Source organism: Python bivittatus, unplaced genomic scaffold (genome assembly GCF_059951505.1).
Source record: "Python bivittatus isolate LINGU-HERP-01145 unplaced genomic scaffold, Pbiv_v1 ctg000060_np1212, whole genome shotgun sequence".
Taxonomy (NCBI): domain Eukaryota; kingdom Metazoa; phylum Chordata; class Lepidosauria; order Squamata; family Pythonidae; genus Python; species Python bivittatus.
In genome coordinates, this window is record NW_028277044.1 from 16,106,078 (window position 1) to 16,131,498 (window position 25,421).

The window sequence follows — 25,421 nt, forward strand, 5'->3', positions numbered from 1 at the left end:
GGCTGTCATGGTGTCCCTGAACTCCTGAGATATCTCTCATTCCACTTCCATGGAAGACAGATTGAAGTCCCCCAGGACCATAAGCCTAAGAAACTCCACCGCCAACCCCGTTATAGAGTCAAGGAGCTCAGGCAGGGAGGTTTCTACACAGCAGGGAGGCTAGTACAATAGCAATAATCCCAACTGATCCCTGTTCATAGCTTATTGAATAAATCACATTTGACTGACTACAAAGTATGCTGAAATCATAAACCATAGTTTCATTTCACATAACACACTAATCCTAAACCAAATCATATTAAGGTTTAACATGATGTTTGAACCAAATTTGTATATATCAGGGAATGGAGGGACTTTAGTTCTCTGTTCCAATGACCACATCTACTTTTCTGGGGCAGTATCCTTGTTCTTAAGAGCTTCTCAGGTCTCCAGTTTCTCTGCTTTCTTTGAAATGAGGAAAGGTAAGGTATCAGGGACAAATCAACAGGAAGAAAAGTCACAGTAACCACAAAGACAACTAGCCTGACTGAGATCATCTATACAAACAGCTGAGAAGATTTCTAATTGTTCTTTCCTAAATTGTTCTTTAATTAGAGAAATTCAAAGTGGCACACCAGCAAGACGTCATTTATTAATTGCCAGCCACCTAATATATTACATTCATATATTTTATGTTCTTCAGGCTAGAATGTCAGGATACACCAAAATCTACTGGGGTAGCAACTACTGTCTTGAAATAAGCAGAGAGCAATTACATCTATAAAGAACGTATTCACACACACCCCCAGTTCTCAAAGATAGCTTTGTAATTCCAAACCATATGGTTCCAGTATTACTTGACTCTTAGTCTTCAGCAAAATTTAAATAAATCACCTGCTCTGTTTGTTAATTCTGTTCTTAAAATACATTATCATGTTGCTTGCTACTATTTATCAGTATCTCTCCATTAGGGTGCTTCTTCTGGTGGAAAAAAATTGGAAGACAAATTTAAAAATCAATGAAGCTTATAAATCACATTCAACGCTATTGAAATGATGGCTAGTTAGTAAACATAAATATAATGGATTTAAAGAATTTTTTTGTAGTCTGTGGCAAACGGTCCAATATTAGTCCTGTTCTGAGCTCCATGTTCATCCTAAGCCACATATTCAGAAAAAAAGGGAAAACTGCTGCCCCTACAGCTAGTATAGATTTAGTTGCAGAAATTTAAATTCTTTTCACTAACATGCACTTCAAAATACCTCATCCAGTCTGGGGGAGAGGGAGGGAATTGTGGGGGAGGGAATGGGAAAATAAAGCAAGCAGGGGAAAGGGAATATATGGGAAGACAGCGAAATGGATGGGGCTTTAGGAATCCAGACTGTGCTTTGGGATGAGGCAGTGGAGAATGTGAACACTCATGTTCACCTGCAAGCCCTGAGCTGCAAGTGAGTGATTCATGTAGTTCTCTGAGCTAAAAATGTTACCCAGATATGATTTATGATTATTTACCATGGTATAGCACCATCATGTGGTTATGTGGCTCCTTCATGAAAATAGGCTGACTTCACAATTTAGTACTATTCCTATTAAACTAGTATTTCCCAACCTTCACTCACCAGATAGTATTTTCTAGAAAATACTTCCCTTCTTTCTCCTCCTCTTCTTCCTCTATTATATATTGGATGTTTAGGGGTTTTTTTTTTATTCTAGCTATTTTAAGCCATGCTAATTGATCATATCTAAATTGTATCAACATTATATTTGCACATCCTGTGCTTGTTTCTTCCGTTTATAAGAAAACTGAAGGAAAAACACTTCACGTCATTACTGATCATTGTGTATGAAAGCACTGGGTGATGGGGAGTAGCATTTCAACTTCTGGTCATCCACAGCTAGAAATGACAATTAAGTACCCAGTCCAGTGTAATATTGTTGTCTGAATTATTCAATAGCTCTGTGGATAAGAGATGTGGAGTACCAGTTAAGGTTTTGGACTTGGCCCGGCGTGATCCTGATTCCAGTCCATCCTCAGCCACAGAAGCTTACTAAGTGGCTTTGGGCAGTCACACTCTACCTCACAGGACTGCTCTTGTGGGGAAGAGAACGGAGGAAGGAGTGCTATGTGTTCCTATATGAAAGCTGGGATATAAATATAATACTTAACCGTCAAGCAGTCATTGGAATTGCTTTATTGACTGCTGATAGCGATGTTCACTTTCTAAGAAGTAAGTTACACTGAATACAACAGGAGTTACGTATTTCTTTGTTTGCATTATTCATTTATCTTTTTTCTAAGAGAAAAACATATATAAAAACATCAAATGCCATTAATTAATGTAGAAATTATTAACACATAAAAAGTAATCATAATCTCTGGAACCCATCTAGGCCGTTCAAATTCGCAGTAAAAGGACTGCTGCCTCTCTCCTGCAATTTCTTTCCCTTCCCTACCTGTTTAAATACTACTTCTAATAATAATAACAACAACAACACATTCCTAGGGAAAGCGCTAAACGCTCCCTCCGGGCTTCAGCCTCTGTACCTCAGGAATCCCCGGAACGCCAAGCGCAGAGACCGCGTTTCCGGCCGAAGGAAGGGTGCAATTGAGAACGGCACACCAGGGCCGTGCTGGGGAGGAGCGTAATTGCCAACGGACCCGTGAAGCAATGGCGAGAGGAACGCGATGAAGGCGGAGGGGGCGGGGTCTTAAGTTTCGGAAGCGGCTTGCTCGGGGGCAGGGAGGCGGCGGCCGTTGGAAGGCGTGCACCAGCGCCGCGGGGGTCTCCAGGGAACGGGCCAGCCTAGTCGCCCGGCTCCTCCCGCGGGCGGGCACGGAAGGGGGATGAATCTGGAGCGCCTAAGGAAGCGGGTGCGGCAGTACATCGACCAGGTGAGGTCGCGCGGGGGCTTCTGAGGGAGCATCGCTTTGCTTGCCGCCGCCTCCTGCTCCTGGGCGCCGGTCCCGACGCTGTGCAGTTTGTCGAGGGCCCTGTTGGGCCCCGCATGGACTCACGGTCTGGAGAAGGGGCGGGCGGGACCGTTCCTGGACGCAGGGCGCGGGCTCCGCACGAGCTTCGGGGCTTGGAATCGCCAGAGCAAAGCGCGAGGGAGCTGTGGGTGAGCCTCTGCCTGCCCGAGCCCTGAGCCTTTCCGCGTCGGACAGCCTCTCCCGTATGCCCGTTTCTTAGCCAGAGGAAGGAAGGAGAGCGGAAAAGGACCGTTGAGGCAAGAGCTCCAGGAAGATGAATGAACATGTCTTGGACTGTATAAGAATGCCAGTACGTTGCTTACCACTGCTATCTGGCCTTGGATTTTTTTTATTTTTTTTTTGTGCCTTCAAGTCAGTTTTTGATTCCTAGTGGCTGCTTGGACAAGTCCCTGCAGTTTTGGGGACTTGAATTGGTCCCCATCTGTTCCCCACTGGGTTGAAAAGAACGTGGTGCAAGCGTGAGGATAGGGCCTGTCTTTGTTCATGGATCTAAAATACATTGGAGCATCATTCCAGTACAAGTTTATTGGAAAAATTTGTTCTGTGTAGCGTGGTGTAGGAATTAACATGATAAGCAAAATACTGGTGAGGTTTAGATTCAAATTCCTTTATTTATGAGGATTCCTATCTGCCACAGTCAAAAGACTCTCCATGAAAATTATTTGATAATCTTAGCCCTCTCAGAATTTTTTAGCTTAACCCAGCTCCCAGGGTTGTTGCAGAAATAAGATGCAGGTAGGAGGAATGAATTCTGTGTAGAGCTCATTGGTTAGAAGATAGGATATGAATATAATATAATATATATATTATATATTATATATATATATATATATATATTTGTTTCCTAATAACAAATTGTAACTGTTTTTAACTCCTAAAAACAGCAACAGTATCAAAGTGCTCTATTTTGGGCAGATAAAGTAGCATCATTGTCCCATGGTAAGTTGCATTTTTTATCTTATGTGTGTATGTGTTTTAAAAAATTACTTTGCGGAAAGATTAGAAAGAAAGATTTCAAGAGTACTGTAAACTGCTTGCGGCACAGCTCCCAGCCCCAGGCTGTGGTGTGATTGCAGTACTTCCAGTGTGTACAAGATAGTAAGTAGGCACCTTAGCATTCCAAAGGGCAGGGGAGTGGTTAGGAGGCAAACAAAAGCCAAAGGTGTGGAACTGAGTAGTCTTGTCTCTTTCCAGCCGGAAAGCACAGTCATGATCACATGATTTCCCACTTAGTGACCGCTTCACTTAGCGGTGGAGTTGCTGGTCCCAATTAAGGTCATTAAGCAAAGACTACCTGTAAAATCTGCATTCCTGATTTGCAGGAGTTAAAATCTCTATCACTCTATCATGTACAGTCAGTAGAGTAGCTTTGTGTGGGTGCCATAGTTTTTAATACTTAGTTCACAATGGAGTACCTACTTTGCTTTCATATGGTTGCAGTGTTTATGCAGATGCATGTGAATCTCAACATTAAGAATTTATAAAGGAACTCAATTTATATGTGATTAGAAATGCTGTGGATGAAATAATCAGTGTGTACTGTCTTGTGAATTAATAGTTACATGCAAATAAATTGCAACTGATAAGATGTGTGTAATATTAATTTTCTTAATAAAGCCTTTATTATTATTTTTAGAAGATCCACAAGACATTTACTGGTTGGCTCAATGTCTTTACCTTACATCACAATATCACAGGGCAGCACATGCCCTTAGGTCAAGAAAATTAGATAAGGTAAGAGACCACAGACATAGTACTTCAACTTAACAATTTTTACTTTACAGCATGAGTGGGAACCTTTTTCTCTGGTTGGGATATATTTGCTGGAGGTAATGTGTTAAGAGTCTGATGCCAGCAACAGGAGGAGCTGGAGATAAAAATTAGTTCAGCCACACTGTCACTTATGCAAATGGTACCACTGTTATTTCTTTTTCTCTCTTTCCCACAGATGCATCTCTTTCCCACTGTACTAGAATTTTGCATTTGGGGAAAAGCTTCTCATTTATTAATATGCCATATGGGTAGAAATGAGGGTTAGATAACTTTAAGTATATAGCTTTAATCCAAGCTGGGTTTCTGCAGTTCTGTTCTGCATTGATTAAAATTTGAAATAAGCTATAGTTCAGATGACAGTTTAAGCAGAATAATTTTTAAAACCTGTGCCCGATAAGGGTACAGAACTGCTAACAACACTGAATTAATATTTAAAGTTATTTTTTGAAAATGGAATGTGTAGGCAGAGTGCCCTCAGTATGGGTAGAACAACAAAAGATGCGGGTGCATTGGTTATAAAAACAAATCAGTGTAAAAACATCAATGTTTTGAATATTGATTACAAACATTCATTCTTTTTCAAAACATAGAGATATAGGATTCTTTTGGTATTTTGCTTAAAGCCAGAAAACATCTTTATAAGTGCAAAAAGGATAGTTCAGTTAAGTTATAGAAGAAATTATAAAACAGAATGAATGTAGAACTGGATAAAAATGAATAAATAAGAGATACAAAGGGCATATTAAGCATCAAGTCTTCTTAATATAATACATCTTGAGCTAAAAACTAATTTGAGCTTCTGTTTTCTTTAGTTACATGAAGCATGTCAATACCTTGCAGCTAGATGTCATGTAAGTATTTAGTGACATATAATGCATTTCCAGTAAGTTACCAATGAGAATAAGAAAATTCCCAAATCAAAATTTGAAATTTGATTTTTGTCTAGCTCCTAATTTGAAATAAGCTATAGTTCAGATGACAGTTTAAGCAGAATAATTTTTAAAACCTGTCCCCGATAAGGGTACAGAACTGTTACAAGATTGAATTAATATAAATACTTTATGTCCTGACCTGAACATTTGTAGCTAAGTAAGATGATGTAGTAGCAGGAGAATAAATTGCTATCTTCCGTTTGTTTCCAAAGATGTTAATTTTTAGAGGAAAATAGAGAAATGAGTGGAATTAAAAGGCATGAGTAAGATAATTAGAATTCAATGAATGGAACAAGTGAGTAGAAATTGAAGAATTACACAGATTATGAGGTTGAAGAGGTAAAATTTAAATCTAGCATAATGGGGGCTGGGTAGATGGATGGATGTAGAATTGTCTTTGAATATATCATGTGTAAATCAGTTAAGTAATACTTTTTAAATTTTCTACGTATTGCTGCTTTAATCATAAATGTTCATACTCTGAGTTTCTCTGTGTAGTATGCTGCAAAAGAATATCAGCAGGCTCTTGATATACTTGACATGGAAGAACCAATTAACAAAAGACTGTTCGAAAAATACTTGAAGGATGAAAATGCAGTGAAAGACTGTTCTAATGACTGGGAAATTTCACAAACTTCAGTAAGTGTTATTAAAAAAAAGCACCGGAGGAATATTAGAAGATCTAACTTTAGCTAGATAAAAATAAAAGTATTTTAGGAATCTTCATTGTGTCTATATACACCTATACTTTACTCATGCCAATTTCAGCCTTGATGCCCTCTAGAAAGGGATGGGGGGCCCTAAGAGAGGGAAAGCAGCTTACAGTAAAAGGCAACTAGTAGGTGTAATATTTTCACATAATTTAATAACACATGAACCAATTTGTAGATCCTTATATTAAAACTCTGTTAAAAGCCACATATATCAAAGATTTGTAATGTATTTCTCAGCTGTAATTTGTGCTGAAATTCAAATTGAAAACACTGATTCAGTCTCTGGACTTTATCTATTCTTTCTTATTAGATTAAGAGCTCTATTTGCCTTTTGAGAGGGAAGATCTATGATGCACTTGATAACAGAACCCTAGCAACATTCAGCTACAAAGAGGCTTTGAAACTTGATGTTTACTGCTTTGAAGCATTTGACCTTTTAACTTCACACCACATGTTAACAGCAGAAGAAGGTTTGGATAGCATTTTTTTCTTCACATAATTTTAAAAAAATCTTTATACAACATTTTGTATATAAAATCTATTATCTCGTTAGCATATGCCACTTAGCTTCACTAATCTCTTACAAGATTCAGGCTGATAAGCCTCTCTTTTTTGGTTGAGGGAAGTTCCTCATCCCAAAGGTAAGCTATAAGATTTTGGAGTGGAGATAGCATCTTCTGTAAGTTTTGGCCACCTTGTCCAAATGTCCCCTGACAAAGAATTCTGTTTGAATGGATTTTTGTAGAATGATTACATCCTGCAATCCCACAAGGAAAGGAGTCATACTGTTTTATTCCTGCTCAAGTATCAGGGTTTGTCTGGTTCACCAATATATTCATTTCAGGATGCAGAAGTAGTAGAGCATGTTTATGTCTGGAATAAAATATTTGCCTTAGGTGGTAGAATGTTAGGAAACAAAGGGCAGAGAAACTTCAGAGAAAGAGTCTAAGCTCTAACCATTAGGGAGAGAATCAGTGTACCTTGAGAATTTGCGGTTAACTTACATACAGTCGGGTACAATATAATGCATTGTGATGCCTTTTCACTGAACCTGAGATTTGCTGCATCAGCAAGTAAGCACTAGGGGAAAGATTTGCCAATTGCTGCTTTTCTCTGTGTCATAAAACAAGTGGCTGAGATTGTAGTGAAATGTAAAACTCTGATATATGAAAAAAATAGGAACATTCAGGTGGTATAAAGTTTTTAAATCTTTGTCTATATACTTACATTTTACTGGAACTTGCTTCTGAATTTACTTTCAGAAAAAGAATTACTTGAATCTCTACCTCTTAGAAAACAGTGCACAGAAGAAGAACAAGTATTACTGCATTTTCTGTTTGAGAACAAACTAAAAAAGGTAATTTTTCTTAAAATATGATAAATATTAAGCATAAATTCAGTAAGATACTGCTTATATAATACCATTTTATATATTCTGAATCAGCTAGAACCTGCTCTTCAGAAACCATCAGTAATAAGGGCCCAAAAGATAAATGCAAGATGACCGTTGAAACTAGAAAACTGAAACTGAGGGGGAGTTCAAATGCATATGTAAATTATAAAAATTTGTCCCAGAAATCAGAGACGGAAAATAAAAATATGAGGTAGTACTAAGCTATATTATAATGACTCAACATGGAAGGATTGAAGTGGTGGAAGCTGATAGGAAAAATGGAGAATACAGTCTTTATTAATTTACTATATTTGTATCTAGCCACAATCAATGATCCTTAGCAGTTAACAAAATAAAACCAATTTAAAATATATGCAGTAAGCATAAGAAGTAAATAATAAATATGTAATAAGTTATAACACCTCAAAAATAAAAACAGTCTCATCCAGTGCTTGGCTCACCTTCTGTTGCCAGTAGTTTAGCAGGTTCTGAACAGAGTTGGCTGCTAGAGCGCTGGGGAACTCCCCAAGAACCCCTTGGAAACCATCCAGATCCACTAGGCACCTGGGGTGGACCGTCCAAATGGACCTATGCATCCCACAGAGATCCTTGGTGGCAGTCATTGTCATCCAGATCAGGCATAATTTGACTACAGCAAAGAGGTGATTGAAATCCTTTCCATATCCAGATTATGTAACACCTTTGAGGGAAAAATGAGGCATTTACATGAGATGGGCCAGAGATTACTTGAGACAAGCTGATGAAGGCCATGGAAGCCATGAACTCCTGGACCTTACTGGAACCAGCAACTGAGGATATTGAAATCCCCCAGCAGCAAAAGGCAGGTGGTTTCTGCCATCAGCCCAGAGACTAGACTTAGAAGTCCAGGGAGAGATCCTCCTGGGCAGCTGGTACACTTCTAGGATCTCTAGTGTATCTCTCTGGCTCAATTTTGCACATAGGCATTCATATCCTAGGTCAGCGTCCCTGATCACAGAGGGTCCCTGACTATCAATGCCACACCCCAGCTATAGCATTGAGGTTTCTAAAGGACCTGAACCTGGAATAAATATGACTTTCCTTTCTTCTTTGAAAAGGGACGTTCTTAGCATCAGATTAAATTCAAAGAAAGGGCTAAAAAAAGTATTCCCTTGGCCATAGCAAGGGTTTATTTCAGCAGAGGCTACTATAGATAGAAGTGCAAAAAAAGTATACAAAGCCAGGAGTCCAAAGCAGGTTACATTTCTTCTAGTAGGTTTTTTCTAGAACTGTCTAGAGCACAGAGGCTTAGAGGGAAAAAATCTCAGTTTTCAGCAGGCAATATAGCTGATACTGAATGGGCATGAATAAAGAGTTTAAGCATTACCTGTGACAATGCCGTTGGAGGGAGATACTAGATGATACCTTGAATATTTGAACTGTTGTAGAAAGGATAAAATGTAAATGCAATAAGTAGATCCATCTCAGTAAACATATCAGTTGTTTTACTGATGTTGTAAACCTATCAGTTGTTTTATGCACATGTATTTTATTTTACTAAGCAAATGTTTCTAGACAAAGCACACTTTTTGAACTAAGGTGATGATATGAAATGGATCTGTTCTCTCTGACAAGTTTTACTATATTTCTGAGCTCCTACTTGTTTCTCAACTGAATTTGCTTCTGTCTTTCAGTACAATAAACCTAGTGAAACACTGATTCCTGAATCTATAGATGGTCTTCAAGATAATCTCGATGTAGTAGTGTCTTTAGCAGAAAGACATTATTATAACTGTGATTTTAAAATGTGCTACAAACTTACTTCTGTGTAAGTATTCGCATTTGTAATATAGAATTTATTTGTGATCATTCCTACATATTTTAGCATACTTATTAAATAATTGTTTATCTTGTTTATTAAAATTGTTAAAAGCTATCTGTTGTAGTTTAAAACAAGAAAGCAATTAATTACATGTTTATATTCTATGCTGTGTTGGATTCAGTTAAGAATTTGTAATGCAGTTGAATAAATGGAGGTACCCCTTGCCTAGCTCCTGATCTTGGAGAGGAGCTTCACCCATGGAGAGCTCTTTGAGGATAAGTCCTCTTTGGGCAGCAGCAACAGAAGGTCCTAAAACAGAACATTGTGAAGACAGGCCCACCTATCCAACATTTCTCTAGTATCAGACATTCTGGAACAGGAATAGGAATATTCTGTTCCAGATTAAGAAACCAAAGCCATATGGGTCAGGACTACTTTATTGTAACAGCTATAGTAACAGAATCTTGCAAGTCTGAATATGCTTCCCCTGTCCCTCACTTTATCTTTATGTGAACTAGGGAGGGGTCTGTCTGAGAGGTTTACTTTAATTAGTTTCTTGGAATGGGCTCAAGCCCTGCTTACCTGACCGTTTTCTTAGCAGCTCTTCATCCTGTTCTTCAAGGCCATTTTCTATACCCTCTACATGACATTACCCCTAGTTTAAGTACCACTGTTTTAGGCAATTTATCTCTAAACTGGAATTTCAGTTTAAGAATAGTGGTTGTTCTAAGAAGGAAATAACAGATGAATAAAGGGTAAAGCACCTCTATTTCCCATTTATACTGCTGTAAATGAGCATGCCAGTTGCAGTATTTTTCTTTAGATAAATGATAACCTGGCTTTCCAAGGTTTCATAGCTATAGAATCTGTGTTCCTGGATAAGGAATTAGAGAATTTGAATAAAACTGAATATTTGGGATTATGTCTTTTAAGAAACTGTAGTCCTTTAGGTTTTCCTCCAGGCGTTTTAGAGGATGAGAAGATACAAAAATAACAAATGCTATTAATTCTACAATCTGCAGATCAATAGCGATGACTTAGTTATAGTTGAAGTAACTTATTAAAAATTATAAGGTCTTATTTGGGCTTATTTTTAGAGTAATGGAAAAGGATCCATTCCATGCCAGTTGTTTACCTGTACATATTGGAACACTTGTGGAGCTGAATAAAGCAAATGGTGAGAAACTGTTTTACACATCTTGAAAATGAGCAAATTATTTTTAAAAGTTTCCAGGCATTTCCCTTATTCATCTTTTTTTTAATGTTGCTTTTGTTGTGACTCAAACAGACCCTTTGTATCTAATTAAATAGAAAATCTGGGAACCTAGGTTAGCGTAGCACTGAACCTGGAAGTAGCATGTCCTAATTCAAATCCCCAGTCACCCATGAACCTCATAAGATGACCTTGATACTTAATTTACTTCACTGGGTGAGGATAAAATGAACGATTATACTGTCCTTAAAGGAACGTGATATATAAGACCTTTAGTGTCCTCTCAGTTGTTCTAGAGTCCAGCATATATAGTGGATCTTCAGATGTTAAAACTAGTTGGAAGATGGCTGGAGTATAGTTGATTGAAATCTTGACTTAAATGCAATTGAACATGGATAGACAACAGACTATATTGTTGTTTATCAGATGGCAATAATATTGTTGTCTATCACATGGCAATAAAAACACCCAAAGTTTTGTTCTGTGTCATATTCCTGATTGCCACCCTGCAAAATTGATCTTGTATTTCAAGAGGTTTTAATAACTTGTCCTATAGATGCAGTGTTGGAACTCAGAACCATTCTAAACTCAGTTGCAAAGAGTTTTAGAAATAAAATCACTCATCTCCATAATGATCTGATTATTAACAATGCTAGTCCAAATGAAATGTATGGAATCCTTCCTAATTTGGTTTTGTGGAATTAGTTTAGTTTTTGGGGCCTGAAGATGTGAACAAGATGCTTGATTTTTTTTTTTATCTCCACTCAGTCGTTACCGACTCTGCAGTGACTGCTTTTGGACGAGTCCTTTTGCAGTTTTCAAGGCAAGGTGTTTCGGAAGTGGTTTGCCAGTGCCTCCTTCCTAGAGCAGAGCCCAGCTGGCGAGCACAGGAGGCGGGGTTTCTGTTGTTTCGCGCCTTTTTCGGGCAAGCGCAGCTTCTGTGCTACCAGCAACTGCTCCCGACTCCTTTTGTTTGCAAGGCGCCGCCAGCATTTTTTCCTCCCACCGGAGTGAGAGTACCCATTTATCTACTCACGTAAATTTTTGAACTGTTGGGTTGACAGGAACTCGGGGAGGAAGCAGGAGCTCACTCTGCTACGCAAAGGCTGGGCTCGAACCACTGAAGTGTCAACCATTTCTGGCCGGCAACTTTCAGTGTCATTAAGCCACTGCGCCACTGCGTCCCCCAAGATGCTTGATATTACATGTCAAATACACATCCCCTTAATCTCTGCAATTTGTGATTTGGTCTCGCTGAAATGAACTGAATAGTCCAAAATAGGGTACAGGTATTCCCCAGTTTAAGAACAAGTTCCATTCCCAAGGTCTGTCCTTAAGTCGAATTTGTATGTAAGCTGGATTAGTACTATTGTATAATACTGTATGATTAGTATTGTGTATTTAACTCAAATCATTGTGTATTTAACTAGAATTTTGCCACACAGTTAAGAATAGGCTCCATTCTTAATTATCGGTCATCCTTAAACCGGGCATTCTTAACCCAGGGACTTGGTCATCCTTAAACCGGGCATTCTTAACCCAGGGACTACCTGTAAACACTTTTTTGCAAGAAGTGTGAATACTGTATACCTTGAAGAAAGTGGGAGTCTCTTGCTTCCCAAGAAATAAACTCTGGATCTTTTGGTTATAGCAACCCAATCACTAACAGTCTACCCTTTCAAGTACCTCAATCCATATCCATTTATCACCCATTTATTCTTGACTGTATCTCTTCTTGTTTTACCATAGAAACTTTTGAAGTCCTCTGTTTCCTCTGCATTCAACCTATTACCCAATTTTCACTTCCAAAAACAAAGTGAGCAGAAACATGTTTCATAAATAGCCACTTAGTTATTTTGAGAAAAATTCATTCATTGCTACAGACCATCTAGTATAATTACAAAACATTTTTTTCATCTTTTGAAAGGATTCTACTAATTCATTTACCTTTTTTTTTTTTGCCATTTATGTATAATTTGCAATCCATCATTCCATTTTCTGTGTTCAACAGAAATACCTTGATCTTTGATACATTAATTTTTAGTTCCATCCTTCTTGTTGCACCATACAAGCTACCTAATATTTACTACAAATCATTTGGGTTCTTAGCAATGTAGCATCATTGGCATACAAAGCACAGTCATTCATGCCCCTAACCAACATACCTTTAATATCCACAGAAACAGTCCAATCTTGTCTTACTTCCTGCTTATTTGTTAAGCATTCTATTTTTTTCTCTCACATGATTTACTGCAATCATGTAACATTCTTACTGCTTTCAGCAACCAGTCCAACTCCATATTTGTGCAAAATGTCCCATAATTCAGTGTTGTTCTAAATCAGCAAATATGCAATAAATTTTCTGTCTCACATTCATACTTTCTCAGTGGCCTGCTCAAGAGAGACAATCTGGTCTGTATGTTAAGTCACTGAATTTCAAGCAGAATTCTTCCAAACATTTCCCAGGAACATTTAACAAATTAATAATCCTTGTTACTGCATTCACTCTTGTTACTTTCTCTTTTCTGCAAGGGAACAATAATGGCATTCTTCCAGTTGTCAGGCACAAATGCAGTCTTCACACGTATGTTAAACAAGTTGTACAGCCACCTCATAAACTGACTACATACATACAGGTAGTTCTTGGTTAATGACCACTTGTTCAACGACCGTTTGAAGTTACAATGGCGCTGGGCAAGTGGTGGTTACGACCTGTCCTTGAAGTTCCAGCTGTCCCAGCACCCCCGCAGTCATGTGATCACGATCTGGCAATGGGCTCACATTTATGATGATTGCAGCATCCTGTGGTCACTTGATCACAATTTGTGACCTTCCCTGCCAGCTTCCCACAAGCAAAGTCAATGGGGAAGCCAGCAAAGAAGGTCACAAGTTGCTCAGGTAAGTCTCCCCATCCATATACCCTCCCCTTCCATCTGCACACCCCCTTGCTCCCTCACCCAGCCAGCAGCAGCCACTTACCTGCCTGTCAGCCTGCTTGCAAGCCACCTGGGACTTGCAACTTCCTGCTGGCATTCCCACTGACTTTAGTTGTTGGGAGCCAGCAGTGAGGAGGTGCTTGCTTAACAACCCATGATCGTCACTTAGCAACAGCAGTGGGGACTGAAGGGATTGATGTCGCTAACCAATGTGGTCACGTGATGATGTGCTTTATGATTGCATCGCTTAGTGATGGAATTTCCAGTCCCAGATGCCATCATAACTTGAGGACTATCCGTACTTAAAACATTTTTCTAGTTATACTGTCTACACTGGCAGCAGTAGTTTTCAATATTCTCACAGCACTTGTTACTTTGTTTTCATTATTTTTTTCTAAGACAATAACATTTATGGCATTTGTTTCAATTCTGTTCTTTGACATCATTATGCTCATACTAATCTCTAAAATACTCCTCCTGTCAGGCTCAGCCCAAGAAACTCCACGGGACAATTCTGGAATTGCTCAGTTACTTTATTAGCTTACACCTGCTAGACAGAATCTCGCCAGACTCTCAAAGTTTGCAACTAAACACTCCAAATTCCTTAGGGTGATGCCAGTCTCATCCTCTTAGCTTTCACGCGCTTAGGCTGTGGGCTGAGGAGATGCTTGAGATTCTTCTCCCTATGACCTTGGACCTCCTCACTCAAGTCCTCCATCACACCTTCCAGTGTTTCCTCACTTCAATTTGTTCCCAAATCATAACCCAACATTCACCCCTAAAGGCAATAATTTTTGTTTAAAGTTTTGTCTAAAGTTTTCTGGCAAGCACCACAAGAACAGTTGACACCAACCATAAAACGTCAACTCAAAAGCTTGCCTGGATATTAAATTTTACCATAGACCTCAAGGTATCCTAACTCTTCACCCTATGAGCAGTAAAAATCATTCACTCTAAAATTTTCTGGCTGTGAATCTCAATTATAACATCAACCAGTATGTACTAACCTTAACCCTAACTATAACATCCCACCAGAAAGCTAACCTTGGCACTAAATTTTATCATAGATCAGAAGGTATTGTAACTCTAATCCTACCTTCATCCTATAAGCAATATGATTTTAATCTTAAATGGTATCCAGAAACTGAAAGGGGAAGCATTCAATTCCCCCAGCCTGCTGAGAAAGATGGACTGAATGGCACAGACTCACTGTCAGGCGCCCAGCTAGTCATCTGGCCACACCCAGCTGTTTGATTGGTGGAACAATGTCTCCAGCTGGCTACTTGAGCCCCATCCTGTTTTTTTTGGGGGGGGGAATATGTTGACATCCAAAGGCAGCCAGGGTAGCACACCCATGCTGTTAGCCTAGAAAAGGGAGAGCCAACCCAGAGTGTGTGGGGGTGAGTGGAAGAGGAGATGAGGAAGAAATAGCAAGCAGGCGCTGTCTGGGCAAGTACAACAGTTACAGAGAAGCAAGAGGGCTGACAGTCAACTGCCAAGATCATAAGCACAGTAAGCAGCCCATCTTGGCTTGATCCCTGCCTGGAGAATAGCTTGGGAACTCAGCAGCAATTATAGTTACAAAAGGAGCAACCACACTGAGACAGCACCCAATCCCAACAAATGCAAGAACTTTTAGAGGGAGGCTGTATGATACTTTCCAAACTAAGACTTTTAACTGCTGTAAGGACTGAGCCCCAAAGACTTGTTTACACAGCTACGCCAACCTGTAAGGATTAGGAGAATGGAGTTCACTCTGCCTAACTAGGACAACAGCCTACAGGTAGTCCTCATGTTAGGACCACTCATTCAGTGACCAAAGTTATGACAGTGCCAAGCAAGGGGGATTTACAACCGGTCCTTGAAGTTGCGGCCATTGCAGCATCCCTGTGGTCACGTGATCACAATTTGGGCGCTTGGCAACCAGCTTGCATTTACAGTGGCAGTGTCCCGTGGTCATGTGATCACCATTTGCAACCTTCCCTGCTGACTTCCCACAAGCAAAGTCAATGGGGAAGCCAACAGGAGGTTGTAAGTCCCTCCAGTAAGTTGCTCCCCTCCCACCACTTTTTCTTCGAAGAGCCCTCAGGTGGCAGGGCAAGTGTGGGCCCTGGATGGGTGGGCAGCAGCCTGTCCAACCACACTTGCACTGCAGCACCCACCCACACTCATAATGTCCACCTGTCCACACTTGCGCCATGTCACAGCACCTGCCCGCCAGCTGATGGGCTGATGGAAGCTCTGTTTTCCTTCTATTTGTGATGTAATGACTTCCATATTTAATGAATAATATTAGCCTAAGAGTTTGTTTGTGAGATTTAATTATTTTTTTCAGTCATGGATGAATCGTTGCATTTCTTTTGGGTCTGCATTACAAACTTTAAAAAAGATACCCTTTTACAAGAAAAAAATGATTTTGTATTTGTGTTTTACATTTTATAATAAGTAACTAAAATAAGGTGTTAATGCATCTAATTTTACGGTATTTAATTCAGCATTTTCTAGGAAGCATGTAGATTTCAGTGCAAAGTCAGGAGAAGATTGTAGCATTGATTCATTCACATTGGAAAAAACATTAAACAAGACTAAGAAGTTGGTAGAGATGAGGACCATTCAGATACTTGCTTCTAACAACAAAGTTGGGGTCTTATTATAAAACAAAAAGATCATTGGAAGCCAATCCAGTAAATGCAAATTATACCTATACTACTTTTAAATTAATATGCATGTTAACATGTTAACATGTTGAGTCAATTAGACTAAAATAACTGATGTCTTTGTATGCCTTTGAAACTGTGAGACTTAAAAAAGATTTGGAAATTAGATTTCATAGCATAAATTTTACCACTTTGTTCTGATCATTTTGTTATTTTAATCATTTATAAATATATATACTCTGATTTCTCTTCAGATTACAGATTTTTTTTTCTTTTTTAATCAGTTAAAAAAATAAAAAGCAAAAGACAATGATTTCTGTATTCTGTGTTTGACATAAATGTTGCTGAACATATTTATTCTATTTTCCTAGAACTTTTCTATCTTTCCCATAAACTGGTGGATTTGTATCCAAATAATCCTGTAAGTTATATATATATATATATATATATTTTAATAACACTGCTATAAATTAAACAAAAGACTAATGTTAGTATGTACATAGTAAAATACATGATTTGATTTCCCTAGATGAGGATTTTAAAGCTGCTTTGTACAGAAGCTCTGCAACACTCAAGAAAGTATAGAGCATAAGCATTCCAGTTCAGATACAAATTTGTGTGAGAAGGCTGCAATAAATCTAAATATTTGAATTTGAGCGCTCTGTCATGATGAGGGACAGATGTATGATAGTCATGGAAGTGTATATGTGAATAATACTCTCTTTTGTAAAGTGGGAAGGCACACCAGCCTTGGACACCTTGCCATGTGAAGAATTTCTATGGAAATGTAGACCTTGCCATTTGCTGTAGTCAGGTACCAGGGGATTTCTGATTCTGGGGAGGGAATTAAAGATTTGTGTCTGATATTTATTCTAGGCTTTGAAGCAGGAATTTGCTCCAGTCCATTGACTGAGAAATTGCAGTTGCAGAGGGGGCAAAGTGATGACAAATTTTGGTTAGCTAATAAGATAGTGTGGGTTTTTTCCTAGAGGACTTGGTGCCATTGATGATGATAATGCAGAAAATGTAATAATGCAGTGCTGGGAAGATGAAAAGAAAAGTGGAAATTGTCCTCTTTATGTTTTGTCTTTTATTCAGGCATGTAAAATAACAGTTATGTTTCAAGGGCCTTTTATAATGTGAGAAATGTTGAGGCAAGACTGAATGGAAAGGTAGCATAGCTAGGATACTGATAGAGTATTAAGATTCTTATTTAAACTAAAGTTACTGATAGTACCACTTTTTATGTAAAATAGAATCAGAATGAAAGAGAAGAGGTTATGTTACTTACCATCATGCTGTCTTAAATACCACAAGATACTTATGATGCTGTCAGAATTCATTCTGCTTTATGCTTGCCAAGCAAGAAAATGTTTTCTCAGCAACCAAATGTGGATTCAGCACTGGGAAAATAAAGAATTGCCTCAAAAGAAGCAAATTTTCAAGGAAGGAGTACAGGAAAAAAAAATCACTTGCAACTTTGTATTTGTTAGAGCAAGGCTATTAACATAAACAGATAAAAACCTACAACAATAATAATAGTAATTTATTAAATTTGTATGTTGCCCGACTCAACAACTTTGGACAGCTCACAACAATCAAAGAAAGTACAATAAAATCAATAAAAAATAAAGATAAAACATGGCAAGTGCAATGAAGTGAGGAGTCTTGCTGTCCCTCACTGAAGGCCTGGGTGAAGAGCCAGGTCATCACGGCTCTTCTAAACAGCAGCAGAGTGGGGGCCATCTGAACTTGGGGAGAACTGCTACAGAGAAGGCACACTTTCAGGGTCCTGAGAGATGACATTGTCTAATCAAACGAACCCAGGGTGTGCCAAGTCTGCAGGATAGAATTGATGTTATGGGAGACAGGCCGTCCCTCAAGTAATCAGGCCCTGTGCCATGTAGGACTTTATAGGTTACAACCAGTACCTTAAATCATACCTGGAAGCAAACCGGCAACCAGTTCAGCTTACAAAGCAGATAATGTCACATGGACATACCAAAGAAGATGTCACATGGGTATTTATATAGCTACATATATGTATATAACAAAAATACATATTTTTGTTAAAAAATATGTAGTAAGAAATAAAAATGTTTCTAAGATGCTTGCTTGTTTAAAGTAGCAGTGCTCTAACAAATGATACTGATGTATAAACATTTGCATATATGCCTTTTAGATTAAAGATAGAGACATACACATGCCTCTCTGTTCATATACTGTAGTATTATTAGATTAATGAACTGTTAATTTTTCTAATTTATATTAGTAATCTACTCTATGTTTAATGTAATTTAATTTTTATTTGGTTTTAGGTCTCTTGGTTTGCTGTAGGATGCTATTATCTCATGGTTGGCCATAAAAATGAACATGCCAGAAGATACCTCAGGTAAGTTTTACTTCCTGGGAGTTTCAAGCTAAGAAGGTCATTTGTCATTTCTTGAAAAAGAATCTGTGTTTTGAAGAATAGCACTTTTTTTAAAAATTTAAGAATTTATTAAATACTTGTAAAATTACACGTTTAATGAGTTCTTGTTTTAGAAGATTGGTTTTTCTATTTCAGTAAAGCCACTACTCTTGAGAGAACATATGGGCCAGCATGGATAGCATATGGACACTCATTTGCGGTTGAGAGTGAACACGATCAGGCTATGGCTGCATATTTCACAGCAGCCCAGCTGATGAAGGGGTATGTCACAATTCCAATTCCTAGGCCAGTTTTTCTCAACCTTGGCAGCTTGAAGTCCACACATCTCCAAGCTGCCAAGGTTGAGAAACACTGGCCTAGGCAATATGAATGCAATTTGATGACAATGTCTTAATGGGGGAACATTAATATTTAAAGGAAAATGTAATTAAAACAGTTGAGCATTTACACTAGGATATGTATTCTGCTTGTCTGACAGAAGTTCGCAATTGTATTTGATGAGCTGGTGAGTGGAGTATATTTTTTGCTAAGAGGGATATGCTTTTATAATATGATGGTTCTGTATCATGCTTGTAAGATTTATTATGCTTTCATAAAAATATGAAAATTTATTTTGGTAGTTTTGTGTTCTAGCTGAAAAGTATTATCCTTAAAGTAATGTAAATGCATTTTTCTCCCTCTTATCTTAAATATCTTCATTGTTTTTGCAGTTGCCATTTGCCAATGTTGTACATTGGACTAGAGTATGGATTGACTAACAATTCAAAATTAGCTGAACGCTTTTTCAGCCAAGCTTTAAGTATTGCACCTGAAGATCCTTTTGTTATGCATGAAGTTGGGGTGGTAGCATTTCAGAATGGAGAGTAAGTTTTTTTTTATTATTACGAACTATTTGTATGCATGAAAGTATATTATACTGCATATTATACTGCAAACTAGATTAAATCAGAGCTACAATAGCAGCATGTATTTATTACTGCTATCACATTTATTAAACTTAATATAAAAAAATATGTACTGACAGAGCGCAATGAGTTTCTTTTTCTTTCAGTGATGATCAAAAGTTATTTTTAAAACCTGAAAATATTTATTTCTACTTTAAGTAGTCAATATATTCTTGTACTAAAAAAGTAAAATTATTTCACAGATTGCTGACTTTAAGAAAGGATATATATGTGTGGGCTTTTTTAAAAAAATACTTTTAATGCTGCATTTTTTAATTCACTTACTCTTTTCCCCCCAAAATATTTGAGCTCATAACATAATTACAAACAAGAGAATGTAAATCAAAGACATAGTTATTTCATATGCACTGAAGATGTTATCACAGTGGACAGTTTTGGTGCTTCAGACATAATTATTTTTAATGTATCAGTGCTTCTTATACATTTGTTACTTTGAGAAATAGAAACTGGTCCTCATCAGCCATATTCTTTCCAGAAGTTTTAGGGTAATAAGAGAAACAAAAGGATAAGAAAGTCTATTAGCATTTTGGATGAAGAACAACCATTATTGAAAAAGTTTGGTTTACCCTGTCCTATCCATATTTTCAAATTATGTGTTAGTTTATCCATTAAAGCAATACCCACACATTTTTTATTCAAATGTGGATGGCGGGATCTTATGTTGACTTCAACATCTTGGTCTCCCTTCATGCTCCTAATTAAAAAATAGCCCAATTAAGTCTGTGATTATTAAATTTTAACCAGTGCCTTGGAATATGGACAGTAATAGAATGGATTCAGTTCTAATTATTTCTGATAAAGTGTAAATAATTGAGACACAGTATGCTCTATCCACAAGATAAAATATCCTTTCATTTACAATTTAATTTTTTTTAAAGACTTAAACATCAATCATTAAGTGCTTTATTTTCTTTCAGCTGGAAAACTTCAGAAAAGTGGTTTCTTGATGCACTAGAAAAGATCAAAGCTATTGGAAGTGAGGTATTTCGTTATATATATATATGTTTAAATTCTTATTAATATTGTCGATGACAAGCCAGTACTGTTTTAAAATATATGTGTAGAAGATCTCTGGGCCCCCAAGCTATTCAGCTGATGAAGGCCTCAGAATGCATGCCCATGATCTTGTAAGTATCATTGTGTCAATCCATATAAGGCTTCGTAGGTGATAACCAGCACCCTGAATTGGACCTGGAAGCCAAGTCCAGGTCAGGCAGCCAAAGATCCAATATAACGCTACCAAACCTATTTCTTCCTGTTAGTAGCCAGGTCTCTGCATTTAGGACCAATTGCAGCTTCCAAGTCGTTTTCAGGGGTAGCCCTATGTAGAGTATGTTGCATGAGGTGATGAGGGCATGAATCACAATCAGGTGGGCTTTCTACACCAAAAACCTCTAGAATTTGCATACCTGTCAAAGCTGGGCAAAGGTCCCTGGTCATGTCCTCCACCTGCTGCTTGAGCAGCAACCATGCATTCAGGAGGACCCCCAAATTAGAGATCTGCTCCTTTAAAGGGAATGGAACCCTGTCCAGAGCTAAACTAGGAAACCATATCAAGACAGATTTATCACCTACAAATAGCAACTCCATTAATCCTTCATGGCCTCCAAACACATAGTTAGAATCTCCATAGCATCTCTGGCCTAGCCAAGGAGTGGTGATGTACAATTGAGTATCAGCAACTTATTGATGATACCTTACCAACAAATTAATTCCTACAGCAGTTTTCCTCATCCATATTATAGTATAGAGCTGGCATAGCTGCAGATCCCAATATTTATGCAAGTGGGCACAATCATGGTCAGTAGAACTTCTATTAATATGCTGTGTAATTTTTTGTTAGCCAGTATTGTCACTTATTCATAAGTCTCTTCCCAGATAATCATATGCCTAAAGGAACTGCCTAATGCTGCATAGTAAACCTCTCAATAAATCTAACCTGAGATTTATATATAGTTGGTAATACAATATGGGAAGGTTATTGCCCTCCATTGGGGACAATATCCATTGACAAACCCAAAATATTCTGGCTCCTATTGTATATTATTGAGAAAAATTTATAATGAATTTTATACATTTATAATACATTATGTAGTTTGTCATTTTAAAAGGGTTTAAATGAAATTAAATCTAATACCATATGAAGATTTGCTCATACTATAATAATATTAGTTAACTTATTTCGGTGGGGCCTTTCCTCAGAATATGTCTTTATATGTGATGTTATTTTCGCTACAGGTGACAGTAGATAAGTGGGAACCTTTACTGAATAATTTGGGACATGTGTGCAGAAAGCTGAAGTAAGTATGTGCATATGGGGATTGAAAGGAGATAAACATTTTAATCAGTAGTTATTAAGTTTCTTTGTTTGTGTAAGTCCCAATTCTATAACCTTATGAAAATCAGTACAGTAGGTAGACTGGGAAAAAACATCCCAGAAGGCAAAGGGAAACTATTCTTTATTATGAGAGCTTGTATAATGGCGAAAGTGTTGGACTAGGACTGGTCAGACCTAATTTCTATATCCCTCAGCCATAAAAATTCACTGTCATTCTTTCATAGCTGATGCAGCCCATATACTTGTTGTGGGGAAAAAATTGAGAATATGGAATGCTGTGTATGCTACCTCGAGAAAAAGAAATACTATAGAATTTTGCTAATTATATATTGTAATAATTTGTCAAATGTATTATTTATCTTTATTTTAAAAGGAAATATGAAGAAGCTCTTGAATACCATCGTCAAGCTCTGGTATTGATTCCTCAGAATGCTTCTACTTATTCTGCAATTGGATACATACACAGTCTGATGGGAAACTTTGAAAGTGCAATTGATTATTTTCATACAGTATGTGTGTATTTTATTCAGTATATATATTTGTTCAAGCAAAACTGTGCAGTAAAGAATCACAGCTTCAAAATACAGGCTAGCAAAATGTTCAGGATTGTAGCCGTTCCCTTACATGTTTCCCTTGCCCATGGACATTATATTAACATTCCATTTTTATTCAACAAGCTGTCTTAGTTCAGGTTATTTTGGTGGGAGGAATGTATCCTCACTGTAGGATGTGTTCTAAAACCTGTGGGCTGTTGCAAATCATGTGAAGGGTTCTGCAGAATATGCTGATACCTCCCCCTTGGGTTGATGCCATTTTGGCTATAAAGGGCCAACATTTGGAGAATTAAATCTGCCTAACACAGAGATACTTGAAAAAAAATCTGTTGGGTTTATTTATTTATTTATCCTTTTGAAACAGGCCCTTGGTCTTAGGAGGGATGATACATTTTCAGTTACTATGCTTGGACATTGCATAGAAATGTATATTGGAGATTCCGAAGCCTACATTGGTAAGTTGTCATTTTAGTACTGTTCCTCATATTTTTTCGTATTATCCCATGCTGGCTGTAGTAGTTACCTCAGAGGGATGTGTGTGTTATGCAGCTATTTGCCATAATGAATGGTTGACCAAGGTTATTAATAATAATAAAAATGAAGAAAAACATATTTTAATATGTACCAACTTGAAATAAGGTTTCTTCATATAAGATTATAAACTATCAGTAGTGAATACTGTCTTCTTACAGTCTACAACATGGGACAAAAATGGATAATCTAACAGTGAAAGACATCTCAAGGCAGGTCTTAATTATGTGAGAGAATTAACCTAAGCAATTTCTTTTAGGAACTGCAATTAAGGATAAACTCAGATGCTATGACTTTGATGTGCATACTATGAAGACATTAAAGAACATCATCTCACCTACATGGGGTGCATTGGAATTTGATATAGAAAGGCAAAGTACAGAAGAAAGCAATATGGCATTGGAAGCACCTCATCAGAGAAAAACTACAGAAGTACCTCCTCCACTAGATGAAACTTTTGAAATTGAAATGAATGAAAGTGACATGATGTTAGAAACATCCATGTCAGACCATAGTACATGATCTTAAAATGTTGGTTGCAGATTCATCACTGTGCAGAATCATTAAGCAATTTGTCACTCATCCCTTTAGGAATTGGCTGTTTTATATAACTATGTATTTTGTGTGGCCATCAGAGAACTGTCCAAGATGGTGACAGTATTTTGTTTATATCAATTTTATTCTTCAAAATAATGTATTTTTAACTTCCACTGCATCGTGGGACTGCTACTAAAACAGTGAATGTTCAAACAAACAAAAAAAATTGGATTACAGTATATTTGTTTCTGTGCCCATGAACTGATAAATTGCTGCTTTGGCTTTTTCCATCTTAATTATGTGTCAGAATGCCCTGAAAAAAAAATGACAGTTTTGATATTATATTTTATTCTTTAATTCCGAATTAAGTTTTTCATTACTTTGTTTGATGTCTACATACAATTGTTAAAAAATTATCAACTGAATTCAATTTAGTTTTCACTAAATTGTAGGCAAATCGTTTTTACTGTGAGAGTAAATGTGCTGTCTGTCTAGTATTTGTCACTTTCTTTAACTTCTTTATGGTTTCTTGATTATCTCCCACCCTCTGGAGAGATTTGTAGGCTCTTGATTAGTGGTTAAATAATTCAAGTATTGTTACAAAGAATTAAGAAACTATTGAAGTTCAGAGATGAGAGTAGTGTTGTTTTGAAAAATTCATGTGAAAACTAAGTATCAGTAAAGTATCAGAAAAGTCTGGCAGAACCACAGGAAAACTCAAAAGTTAATGAAAAGGAAGGTGGCTTAAGCAGAGGTGGGTTAATAATTTCCAGGAAGGAACAGAAGAGGAAGGGGTGTTCTTGGTTACCCCTCCAGTTGTACAGCAAGGATCCTAGCGAGGTTTGTAAATATGAATCCTTAACAACTAAAAGTTATGGATTGCAGTACATGTTGCCACATTCTGTTGTTTCAGGGGCAGTTCACATACATAAAGATACTGTGTGAAACTGTAATACAAGTACTGCTAAGCCAGATCCAAATGCTCTTGAGTTCTGGCAACGCAAGAATTGTATAACAGTCCTTATGTTTAATTTCAACTGTCCCATAGCCAAAGAGGGTAGCTCAGTGTTTAGCTCACATAACAGTGTTCTGCTGTCTACTGCATTTAACACCATTCTTCATAAAAACGAGGAAAAAACCAAGATCTGCAGATTGGCTGTTGCAAGAAAAAATGGGATGGAACAGGTGGATCTGCACTACAACATTAGTTTGTGATTCTCTTGCAGAAGAATCAAATGTGTACATCCTGAAAACTCAGGGTTTGGGGAGGGAGAGAGACCTCATCCAAAGAGCACTTAGTTTTCAGATATGCTCTTTACATATCAATGTATTTGCAATATACTGTAGATGGATATCTGGACATAAGGTCTCACTGTTACTTAAAGTTGGCCCTGCTCGTTTCTTGTCTTGTAATCAATTTCCTGTAGTAGCCCACCGAAGGCTGTAGAACAGAAGTAATAGGGTTTAGCTAACTATTTCCAGATCCTTTGAATCAGAAAGATAATAGGTACCCTGAATTATATACAGCTGACGGTGTATTATATACACCTAATTATATTAGGTGTTGGGCCAATTCTGCATCCATGAAAGAGAAGGATGATCGGTCCAGCGCGCCCGAGGTGCCGCTTCTCTAATCGGGAGCCTGGCGGTGGAGCATCCTTTAGCTCCCGCAACCC

The 25,421-nt window shown here is 37.7% G+C and overlaps 2 protein-coding genes across 4 annotated transcripts in view; one reads left to right on the top strand and one right to left on the bottom strand.

The window, feature by feature from the left end:
• Positions 1 to 3,060, bottom strand: part of RASA3 (RAS p21 protein activator 3) — a 167,159-nt gene extending 164,099 nt beyond the window's left edge. Inside the window, exon 1 of the mRNA XM_088136544.1 lies at positions 2,996 to 3,060. The gene's annotated coding sequence lies outside the window, so the exon portion shown is untranslated. The remainder of the gene's footprint in view (positions 1 to 2,995) is intronic.
• CDC16 (cell division cycle 16) lies at positions 2,633 to 24,239 on the top strand. Of its 3 annotated transcripts, none has more exons than XM_007426643.4 (18): positions 2,633 to 2,872; positions 3,856 to 3,910; positions 4,608 to 4,705; positions 5,557 to 5,595; positions 6,175 to 6,315; positions 6,700 to 6,859; positions 7,652 to 7,746; positions 9,456 to 9,589; positions 10,681 to 10,760; positions 16,761 to 16,810; positions 18,708 to 18,781; positions 18,956 to 19,081; positions 19,531 to 19,683; positions 20,703 to 20,766; positions 22,024 to 22,085; positions 22,497 to 22,632; positions 23,042 to 23,132; positions 23,468 to 24,239. In XM_007426643.4, the coding sequence occupies exons 1-18, from the start codon at positions 2,825 to 2,827 to the stop codon at positions 23,728 to 23,730; spliced, it is 1,869 nt and encodes a 622-aa protein (XP_007426705.1). In that variant the 5' UTR covers positions 2,633 to 2,824; the 3' UTR covers positions 23,731 to 24,239. The 3 variants fall into 3 exon arrangements, with proteins under 3 accessions (XP_007426705.1, XP_025021454.1, XP_007426706.2); XM_007426644.4 differs by lacking the exon at positions 2,633 to 2,872 and adding an exon at positions 3,138 to 3,260; XM_025165686.2 differs by lacking the exon at positions 3,856 to 3,910 and having other exon boundaries at positions 2,634 to 2,872.
• Positions 24,240 to 25,421: the final 1,182 nt, after the last annotated feature.

Excerpts from the sequence above, each read along its gene's own strand:
- CDC16 (XM_007426643.4), top strand. The coding sequence starts at position 2,825 with ATGAATCTGGAGCGCCTAAGGAAGCGGGTGCGGCAGTACATCGACCAG. Across the intron at positions 2,873-3,855 it reads TGCGGCAGTACATCGACCAG|CAACAGTATCAAAGTGCTCT; the intron begins GTGAGGTCGCGC and ends TCCTAAAAACAG. Across the intron at positions 10,761-16,760 it reads GGAGCTGAATAAAGCAAATG|AACTTTTCTATCTTTCCCAT; the intron begins GTGAGAAACTGT and ends CTATTTTCCTAG.